The sequence below is a fragment of the Lolium perenne genome, chromosome 2 (genome assembly GCF_019359855.2).
Source record: "Lolium perenne isolate Kyuss_39 chromosome 2, Kyuss_2.0, whole genome shotgun sequence".
NCBI classification, from domain to species: Eukaryota; Viridiplantae; Streptophyta; class Magnoliopsida; order Poales; family Poaceae; genus Lolium; species Lolium perenne.
The window spans coordinates 314,879,406-314,890,481 of record NC_067245.2 but is presented as its reverse complement, the minus strand read 5'-3'; the positions used below and the strand labels follow the sequence as shown (position 1 = coordinate 314,890,481).

The 11,076-nt window shown below is 46.7% G+C and overlaps 1 protein-coding gene across 1 annotated transcript; it reads left to right on the top strand.

The window, feature by feature from the left end:
* The first annotated feature begins 1,709 nt into the window (after positions 1-1,709).
* On the top strand, positions 1,710-7,782 carry LOC127336781 (protein NRT1/ PTR FAMILY 5.10). Its single transcript, XM_051363621.2, has 3 exons — positions 1,710-1,909; positions 1,994-2,211; positions 6,362-7,782. Exons 1-3 carry the CDS (start codon positions 1,768-1,770, stop codon positions 7,652-7,654), a joined length of 1,653 nt encoding a protein of 550 aa, XP_051219581.1. The 5' UTR covers positions 1,710-1,767; the 3' UTR covers positions 7,655-7,782.
* Positions 7,783-11,076: the final 3,294 nt, after the last annotated feature.

The following is an 11,076-nucleotide window of genomic DNA, read 5'->3' as shown; positions in this document are numbered from 1 at the left end:
ACCGACTAAAGGTAGACGCCTTTAGTCCCAAATGTGCAGTTCCGGTTGCACAATCGGGACTAAGAGCATCTCCACCAAATGCCCCCAAATAGTCGCCGCAAGGGCGCCGGCTTGCCGGCGATGCATCCTCCATTTGGGGACGATGTACCCACACCGGCGCCTCCCAAACGACGGCCCCTAATTTTTCTTTTTCTTTTTACAATATTTTAAAACAACATATCAATCACATTTTATTCATACAATTACGCAATTAGAATTAAATTATTCATGCAATCAAATAAATAGTACTTAAATTATTCATACAATCAATCAAACAAATAGTACTTAAATTATTCATACACCAAACAAACAAATAGTACTTAAATTATCATACAACCAAACAAATAGAAATAAAATCATGCATTGTTGGTGGCTCCTCTCCTCGCCCATAAATGCGCAGCTAGATTCGCCTTCATTTGTGCATGGACATCTACATCTCGAATTTTATTGGGCATATGAAAAAAAGCGGAAAATTCTTGGGGTGCATTCTACCTCGGCCGAGTGGCCCTTGATAATCAAATGGTTGATCGTCCCTGCACAGGTGTGTCGCGCTCGCTCTCAATGATCATGTTGTGCATGGTCACACAGGCGTTCATCACCTCCCACATCTGAGACTCAGACCAAGTGAGAGCAGGGTACCTGACAATGGCGAAACGCTGCTAAAGCACCCCAAAAGCACGCTCAACATCCTTGTGTGTTGCTTCCTGGCATGTTGCAAAATAACCTTCCATCTTGTTTGCCGAAGAGGGAATTATCTTCACAAATGCAGCATACGTCGGGTAGATACCATCAGCTAGATAGTACTCCTTGTTGTATGCGTGGCTGTTTACCTCAAAGTTCACGGCATGAGCTTGTCCCTCAGTTAGCCTGGCAAACACCGGAGAGCGCTGCAACACGTTGATATTATTGTTTGTTCATGCCATGCCAAAAAATGCATGCAAAATCCAAAGCTCATGGTCTGTTACCGCCTCAAGAATAACACTGCACTCACTAGTATGCCCCTTGTAGATCTCCTGCCAAGCAAAAGGGCAATTCTTCCAGCCGCAATGCATAATGCTTCCGAGCATCCCAGTAAACCCTCTTGCTGCATTCTTTTGCAGGATCCGAGCTGTATCATCTTCTCTAGGTGCTCTCAAATAGTATTTAGAAAACACCGCTATGACGGCTCCGCAAAACCTGTAGAGAGTCTTTGTACATGTCGACTCTGCCATCCGTAGGTAGTCATTGGATGTATCTGGAGGAGCTCCGTATGCAAGACAGCGCATTGCAGCAGTGCACTTCTAAATTAAGGTGAAGCTCCACAAACCTGTGCAATCTTGCTTGGCCATGAAGTACTTGTCGTACTCCCTGACGCCATGGACAATCTTTAAGAACAGCTCCTTGTTCATCCTAAACCGGCGCCGAAATTCCTTCGACGAATGAGTCACGCCGTCGTTGAAGTAGTCGGTGTCAAGAAGCATTGCACCGGCTTGACGATGCCGGTTGATGTTCCTCCTCTAACCTGGCTTTGAGCCGCCGCGCCGAGGCACGACGAAGAAAGGCTAGCGAACGCGCATCATGTTCGTCATAATGAGCTGTTGCCGCCGAACATCCAGATCGTTCTGCTCCTCCGTGAACAGCTGCACCATCATCTCGTCGTCGCTATCCATCGCGGCAATCGGACGAACTTCTTGCGGGTGGGGAGGTTAATTAGATCGGAGCCTCCGATAATTTGCGAGGTATAGCAAGATGGCAGTGGTGGACGCCGAGATCCCCTTGCTAACTGGCTCGGACAGGGATGAGCTGCCACTCGCCGGCGTCTCCGACTTCCGCGGCCGCCCTGTCTACCGCAAGACCTCCGGCGTATGGCGCTCCGTCTACTTCGTCGTCGGTACGTAGGCATACACACTGTCCTAGCCAAATTAGTTTCATTATAATCTGCCATGGATTCGATCGGCCGGCGAATTTTGTGCAGTGGCGGAGATCGCCGGGACTTTTGCCTACTACGGCGTGTCAGCAAACCTGATCACGTACATGACGGGACCACTAGACCATTCCAACGCCGCCGCGGCCGCCGCCGTGAACGTCTGGTCGGGGACGACCCGCCTCATGCCGCTGCTAGGCGCCTTCCTCGCGGACTCTTGGCTAGGGCGCTACAGATCCATCATACTCGGCAGCACCTTCTACGTCCTGGTAATTAAATCTACATTTAACTTTTTGCATCATCACGAAGCGCAAGCGACGATATTTTTTTGTTTTGTTTTGAGGAATGCATGCGCCGATGTTCATGCGATCTTCGCACGTTAACCTTGTTGCTATGGGTGTTTTTTTTACCTCGAGCAACACATAACTCGTTTTTTTTTAAAAATTTGAAAGCGATATTTTGAAGTTTTTTTAAAGATCTGAAAAACAAATTTTGATGTAGACAGTGTTACACTAGTAGAACAACAGGTCTTTCGTCCAAAGCTCCTGGGAGCTTTAGTCCTGGTTTTAAAATGAACCGGGATCAGTGGACGACCCTTTAGTCCCTGTTTATATTTGAACCGGGACTAAAGGTAGACGCCTTTAGTCCCAAATGTGCAGTTCCGGTTGCACAATCGGGACTAAGAGCATCTCCACCAGCGGCCCCCCAAATAGTCGCCGGCAAGGGCGCCGGCTTGCCGGCAGTGCATCCTCCATTTGGGGACGATGTACCCACACCGGCGCCTCCCAAACGACGGCCCCTAATTTTTCTTTTTCTTTTTACAATATTTTAAAACAACATATCAATCACATTTTATTCATACAATTACGCAATTAGAATTAAATTATTCATGCAATCAAATAAATAGTACTTAAATTATTCATACAATCAATCAAACAAATAGTACTTAAATTATTCATACACCAAACAAACAAATAGTACTTAAATTATCATACAACCAAACAAATAGAAATAAAATCATGCATTGTTGGTGGCTCCTCTCCTCGCCCATAAATGCGCAGCTAGATTCGCCTTCAGTTGTGCATGGACATCTACATCTCGAATTTTATTGGGCATATGAAAAAAAGCGGAAAATTCTTGGGGTGCATTCTACCTCAGCGAGTGGCCCTTGATAATCAAATGGTTGATCGTCCTGCACAGGTGTGTCGCGCTCGCTCTCAATGATCATGTTGTGCATGGTCACACAGGCGTTCATCACCTCCCACATCTGAGACTCAGACCAAGTGAGAGCAGGGTACCTGACAATGGCGAAACGCTGCTAAAGCACCCCAAAAGCACGCTCAACATCCTTGTGTGTTGCTTCCTGGCATGTTGCAAAATAACCTTCCATCTTGTTTGCCGAAGAGGGAATTATCTTCACAAATGCAGCATACGTCGGGTAGATACCATCAGCTAGATAGTACTCCTTGTTGTATGCGTGGCTGTTTACCTCAAAGTTCACGGCATGAGCTTGTCCCTCAGTTAGCCTGGCAAACACCGGAGAGCGCTGCAACACGTTGATATTATTGTTTGTTCATGCCATGCCAAAAAATGCATGCAAAATCCAAAGCTCATGGTCTGTTACCGCCTCAAGAATAACACTGCACTCACTAGTATGCCCCTTGTAGATCTCCTGCCAAGCAAAAGGGCAATTCTTCCAGCCGCAATGCATAATGCTTCCGAGCATCCCAGTAAACCCTCTTGCTGCATTCTTTTGCAGGATCCGAGCTGTATCATCTTCTCTAGGTGCTCTCAAATAGTATTTAGAAAACACCGCTATGACGGCTCCGCAAAACCTGTAGAGAGTCTTTGTACATGTCGACTCTGCCATCCGTAGGTAGTCATTGGATGTATCTGGAGGAGCTCCGTATGCAAGACAGCGCATTGCAGCAGTGCACTTCTAAATTAAGGTGAAGCTCCACAAACCTGTGCAATCTTGCTTGGCCATGAAGTACTTGTCGTACTCCCTGACGCCATGGACAATCTTCAAGAACAGCTCCTTGTTCATCCTAAACCGGCGCCGAAATTCCTTCGACGAATGAGTCACGCCGTCGTTGAAGTAGTCGGTGTCAAGAAGCATTGCACCGGCTTGACGATGCCGGTTGATGTTCCTCCTCTAACCTGGCTTTGAGCCGCCGCGCCGAGGCACGACGAAGAAAGGCTAGCGAACGCGCATCATGTTCGTCATAATGAGCTGTTGCCGCCGAACATCCAGATCGTTCTGCTCCTCCGTGAACAGCTGCACCATCATCTCGTCGTCGCTATCCATCGCGGCAATCGGACGAACTTCTTGCGGGTGGGGAGGTTGTACCACGGTGGCGGTGAGATCTATTCCGAGCGAGCAGCGGCCGCCGGTCGAGGGGGAGGCGATCGTGTCGATGGACGTCGGTTCCTAGACAGGCGGCGGTCTCTATTGCAAGGAGGGGGCGCGGCAGCGAAGGCGATGGTGGTGATCTAGAGGGGTGGGAGTCGGCTCGGGCGTGGGTAGGAGGTGGGAAATCGGTGTGTCTGGCTGCCAGGCGGAGCCCACGCCTGTTTACAGACGTGCCGCGAGGCGCCGGCGCACCCGATTCGCGCCCTTGGCGAAGGGGCATGCACGGGGTTGCCGGCGATTCTATTGGGCTCGAAAACTAGCCGGCGCCGTTTAGGGCGAACCGGTGCGAGCCCATTTTCGCTGCTAGCCCCCAAAACGCAATCGGAGCCGCCGGTGGAGATGCTCTAAAGACCCAAACGAACCGGGACTGAATCCCTGTTTTCCACTAGTGTTATGATCTAGGTACGTACAAAATTTCAACTTGAAATAACTTATATTCAGGGATGCAAAATTTCAACTTAAAATAACTTTATATTCAGAGCTTCATAAAAATGACAAAATCTGATAGATTTTGAAAACAGCCCCCGATATAGTTGAAATTTTACATGGTGGTAGAACACAACATTGCTGACATCTAGATTTATTTTTAGACCTTTTCAAACTTTAAACCGTTGACTTTGAATTTTTCAAAAATTAAGTTGCGTGTAGGTTGGTCTACACTTGCGGTTGCCGTTGCTATAAAATATACTAGCTAATTGTACATGCCCGGTCGGCTAGAAGGCGTACCATGTAAGGCTGGTACGTTTGACTTCGACCTGGAGGTTAGTTGTACCAAATTTGGAATCTTTCTGGTGTAGATCATGCGTTTTCTAAAATGAATAATTTATGACAGGCACAAGGTCACATCAAATGATACATATACATATTTAAATTTAGTCAGAGCATCTCCACATCTCCACCGACTCTTCCTAAATAGAAGCCAGCAAGTGCGTCGTGTGCTATTGCTATTGGGAGTGTCGACACCTACTCCCTCCACTTGGGAGGGCTGCCCCACATCGGCGAATCTGAAACGGCGGCTCCAATATAAATTTTGGACCCAAAAAAGTTAAACCTCGTAAATAGAGATAGAAATTAGAATTAAGTTTTTTGAATATTAATTCAAATGTTGCCCAACATCTGGACACCAAATCGCCATCATTTCATAGTCCGGCTACCAAAAACAACTTGGGATATATGGCCAAATGGATCAAAGGAAGGACATCACCGGTGGGGGCACCTCCATGACATCAAGTTGTGCGTCGATCACGAGCGACTGCGCGTCGATCAGGGGCGGCTTCTTCACAACCGGTGGTGTGGTTGCCGATGCCGATATGGACACCGATATCATCGCCGCCTCTTGGGATGCCATCACCACCTTGCCATGTGCTCGCGGTACACCTCGTGCCGCGCTCTCGCCAATGGATCCATGTTTGGCATGTACGTCATCAAGACCTTTGTTTCTTATGTCATCTTGGCCAATGCGATGTTGGATACTTCATTCATGGCCTTCATCTTGTCGGCTTGGGATTCCATCTTGGCAGCCTCCACCTTCTCCCTCTCGAGGCCAATCTTGACATTTTGTTTGTCCAACATGGTCTTCCACATAGCGGAGGACACCATCTTCTTAATCGAGGCGTCAATGGAGACCAATTTAGGCGCCCCATTCCTCTTGGCCTCCGCATTCTTGTTGCCAATTGGGCGTCCTATCGTGGTTAATGGTGCATTGGAGGCATAAAATTCAAGCATTTTGACAAAACCTGGAAAATGCTAATAGAAATATTTCTTGACACGGAGGAAGTATTTCTCTGACATTGTATGCCTGCATTTTGCTCGAGAATATATGTGAAATACTCATATATGAATTTTAGACTAATGTGTACCCTAATCAAAAACTGTTTCAAACTCTTTGTGCTAGCTTTTAATATGTCACATCTGTGCTTTCACATATGCAGGGAATGAGGATTCTAGTCGACCATTCCACAAATTCCACAAATACTAACAAGTTTGAACCACATGTATCCATGTAGGGTTACGGCATGATCACTCTAGCATCCATGCTCCCGGTGCTACGACCATCACCATCCATCAACAATGACTTCTCTTCCGGCCCATCAACGATGCAGGTGGCCTTCTTCTATGCCTCTCTCTACCTCATTGGCATCGGGTATGGCGCAGACAAACCCTGCGGCGCGGCCTTTGCTGCCGACCAGTTCGACCCCGATCACCCCAGAGAGGGCGCGGCTCGCTGTTCCTTCTTCAATTGGTGGTACTTCTCATCAGTGGTTGGTATCGCCATCGCTATCGCCGTGGTCAGCTACATCGAGGAGAACCTTGGCTGGGGAATTGGATTCGGCATGCTCTGTGCCATTGTGCTCTGCTCCTTTGTTGTGTTCCTCGTCGGCAGCCCCACGTACCGCCTTTACGCGCCCACCCGAGGCACCCAGAGCGCCGTCACCCGGCTGGCTCATAGCCTTGCTGCGCTTACCAAGAATTCAGGCTTCCCGTTCATTGCTGCAAAAATAAACCAGCAACATGAAGATGAAGATACGTTGGCGAAGTTAGAGGAAGCGCGAAGCGTGCTCCGTCTCCTGCCTATCTGGGTGGCGTGCCTAGCATATGGTGTGGTGTTCGCGCAGGTCCTGACGTTCTTCAACAAGCAGGGCCGCACCCTAGACCGACGCATCTTTGGCGGTTTGGAGCTGCCGCCAGCAGCGTTACAGACGTTGGGGCCGGCCAGCATCCTAGTGTTCGTGCCCATCTATGACCGTGTGCTGGTGCCGGCGCTGCGTTGTGCCACGGGCAAACAGTCAGGGCTGACGCAGCTGCAGCGCGTGGGCACGGGCATGGCAGTGTCGCTGGCCACAGCGTGCGTGGCCGCGCTGGTGGAGAGCCGGCGGTTGGAGACGGCGCGGGAGCACGGACTGGTCGATGACGAAGGAGCAACGGTGCCGATGAGCTGGGCATGGCTGGTTCCACAGTATGTGATGATTGGGGTAGCAGATGTATTCACCATGGCCGGGATGCAGGAGTTCTTCTATGACCAGATGCCCGACGAGCTCCGCAGCGTCGGTTTGGCGCTCTACTTCAGCGTGACGGGCATCGGCAGCCTCATCAGCGGCGCGCTCATCTCCCTCATTGATGGCATCACCAGCAGAGACGGCGGCGATAGTTGGTTTGCGGACAACCTCAATCGCGCCCACCTCGACTACTTCTACTGGCTGCTCGCAGTCCTAAGCGCCGCCGAGCTCGTGCTCTTTATCTGCATCGCCAGCACCTACGTCTACAAGCACAAGAGGGCTTCCTTGATTGTGAGAATCTAATTAACGGGCAGTTCATGTGCAGCAGTGTTGTTGTTTTCTGCATCATTTCTGATGATGGTCTGTAAACAATTTCCACTCCATACCTGGGGCGATGTATCTACGGTGGTTGAGCAAATCTGTTCTTTCTCTGCCGGCCGGTTGGAACTTTGACTTTGTAACGAATTTTACGCTCTACTCTCTCCATCCACAAATAAATGTACGTACAAGTTTTCCAAGATAAATTATAAAGTGGAGTGAAAAATAAATTAGAAAGATGCATCTCTCCTCTTTAATATTTCACCTTTAATGAGTTAAGTGGGTGTAGAAAATAAGAAAAACATGTGCTTAATGTTATTGGGTTTGATTTCCGTGCGATAAGAGAGGAGAAATTTTGGATACTTTAAAACGTATTGAGAAGATATGAGTAGTTATGTGGATAAAATTTGAAGCTAGATGTTCATTTATTTGAGGATAGAAGAAGTATATCACAACTCTTAAGAAAAAACAACAGAGAATTTGCTCTCCCCCATTGCTCCACTTCGCCCCCGGATGCTTCTCAATTTCCTGCACCACTTCCAGGGCCGGCCCTGACCCATGGCCACCATGGGTGGCCGCCTGGGGCCCAGGCCAGGGAGGGGCCCATGATCCCATCTTTTCTTTACTATCGGCTCAATAAAAAAGTGACTAGCCTAACCAAATAAGCACGCGAGCTAACGAAGCAACGAAGCCATCTGCAGGCTTTCCGTCACGTCGATCGGTCCATCGGTACACAGAAGTCTCTCATGGCCTCACGAAAAAGCGATTTCCATTGATAAAAAAGGAAACAAAAAACACAAGATGATCAATCGAGCTTGGCTGGATTGACAATTGTTCATCTGTCTCACTCTCTATCCTTGTCTCACTCCCGCCTGATCGCCTCACTCCCTAGCATGTCGCCTGCTGCCGATCGGCAACCTTCCCTTCGTAAGTCCATATTAAATCCCTCATCTAATTCTTCATTTAATTCATAATTTAGTTCATCAATTAGGATTTTAATTTCATGTAAATTCATTCACCATTATAGGTGTTAAAACACCAAAACAATTAACCGGTTCTGCGAAAAAAGCGATTTTACAATTGTTCTCAATCAGTTTGCATCTAGAATGCACGAAGAAGCTTTTTTGTGAAGCACTCAAGCATAATTGTCGATGGAGTCAGTGTAATATGATTTAAACTAATCTACCATTTTGTTGTATCTCTGTCGTAATATGACATTGGTTAAGTAAAATTATTTATAGACATCTTGGGGTAAGAATGTGTGCTTAACTTTAACTCTTATGTTTTTGTAAGTGAAAATAGCCTCAAATATGTTTATATATCTATTTATGCTTGCACATATATTAGCCACATATAAAAGGGGCCCTTTTGCGGGCTTCGCCCAAGGGCCTCGAAAGATATAGAGCCGGCCCTGACCACTTCCTTAGCACATCTATCTTTGACACACGGCAAATCAGCGCGCGATTGATGTTGGCGGTTTTCACGGATGGTCGCGGAAACCAGCAGTGTGACGGCACGAACCATGGAGCGGGTGAAGTTGGAGACCGTGGGGGAGAGATGGGTTGGAGCTATGCATCCGAGATCGATTCAGCGACGCACTGGTAGAAAAAGGGGCTTCGGTTCCGGTTGGTAACGGGTTTAGTCCCGGATTCGTAATCGGGATTAATTATGCGAGACTAAAAGTCTCCCCTTTAGTCGCGGTTGCTTACGAACTGCGACTAAAGGCCCATCCACGTGGTCTGCGGACGTGCGTCAGGGCGGTGTACCTTTAGTTTCGGTTGGTGAGACCAACCGGGACTAAAGGTCTCTGCAGGTTTAGGGTTTAAACCCCCTAAATCTGGTTTATTATGTTATGTTTTTATTTTTTATATTTTATTTTGTGTTTTATTTTAATTTTAAAGAAGTTTCAGTACACATATTCTACGCTAGTATATACATGTTACACGTTGATGCATATGAATATATACAATTTCAAACAAGTTTAAAATTTCAAACAAGAAGAATTCAAGAGGAATATATATAATATTCAATCTCGGGTGACCATATACAACTTCAAACAAGTTTTCATATACAATTTACGGTATTAGAAGTTCTTCGTCCTCGTAATGGTGTTCTCCATTAGGATGGAGAACTTCCCTCATAAAAAATCCTGCTAATTTCTATTGAATTGGTCGGAAGCGAGCTTCTGGATTAAGCTTCTCCCGCAAGCCACTCCTCCGCAAGTTGATATCCTGAGCCCTCCGCTCAGAGGTGTGTTCCCGGATAAACTCACAAACATAGTATCCACATAGATTGGTCCCCTTTGGCTGAGTTGGAACATTAGCTAGCCTTCTAAATGTTAGCTGATCTTTGAATTCGCCGGTTATGTTATCTTTGAACCGTTTCCAAATCCTGCAGGGCAAAGAAATTAAATGAACAAGGGGGTTATTAGTTACTTGATATCAGGAAATGAACGAAAGAGGCCGATATAGTGCGCAAATGATTCAAATAATTACTTTTGCAGCATTAATCTTATGTCGGTCCAATGCTTTGGGTCCATATTCAGAGAGTCCATGACTTCAACTCTGGAGTTGTCAAATTGAATTATTAGCAGAATCCAGTGGAACATGCGGACACGTTATATGCACAGTCATGCATAACTCATCGATTAGACATAACATGGAGTAAACAAAAGAGAATGTGCACAAGACAGAAACACTCACCCAAAATGGTAAGAAAATAGAATTTCACTTTTGAGTTCCTGCTTTGTAAGAAACTTGTACATGTCTCTTTCCACGTCTTGGGGGTGATTTTCTAACACATATCCATTAATGATATGTGGGTCAATGAACCCAACATCATGGATGTTCCTTCTTTTGCATTCCCCGAGCTTCATTCTGCATAATAGCGTACACAAGAATATAGTTAGGAAAATATAGTGCAGGCAATGAACGAGATGAGGTAGAGATTTAATTATAGAAATAAATCACTTACATAATATAGCAACTCAGGAGAGATTTGTCGAGCTCGTGTAGATTGAACAACTGGAACAATTCACTCATATGAACTTGTACATAGTAATGTTTGATGTGATGCTCCTCTCTAACTTCCGCATAAATATATTCTTTGCTGGCCTTATTTTTTATGAAATCCTTGTACCAGAGTAGCAGCTTTCGCATTTGTGTTGGTAGACTCGTTTCCTGCGAAGGCTCGACGAGAGGCCCATTCGGCACATATATAAATGCTACCTCACTTATTGGCGTATCCTCAAGGTCTAACAATGCACGAAGAGTCATACCGAACTCGGTCGCTCTTTCTTTGGCCGCCGTTACAGTCATTTGTTGTGCTCTAGCAGCTGCTAGGATAGCGGGGTCTAATAGTTCCATGTCCTTATCCATATCGGCTCTGAAGGACGTTGTAATGGAAGG

Excerpts from the sequence above, each read along its gene's own strand:
- LOC127336781 (XM_051363621.2), top strand. The coding sequence starts at position 1,768 with ATGGCAGTGGTGGACGCCGAGATCCCCTTGCTAACTGGCTCGGACAGG. Across the intron at positions 1,910-1,993 it reads CTCCGTCTACTTCGTCGTCG|TGGCGGAGATCGCCGGGACT; the intron begins GTACGTAGGCAT and ends AATTTTGTGCAG. Across the intron at positions 2,212-6,361 it reads GCAGCACCTTCTACGTCCTG|GGTTACGGCATGATCACTCT; the intron begins GTAATTAAATCT and ends GTATCCATGTAG.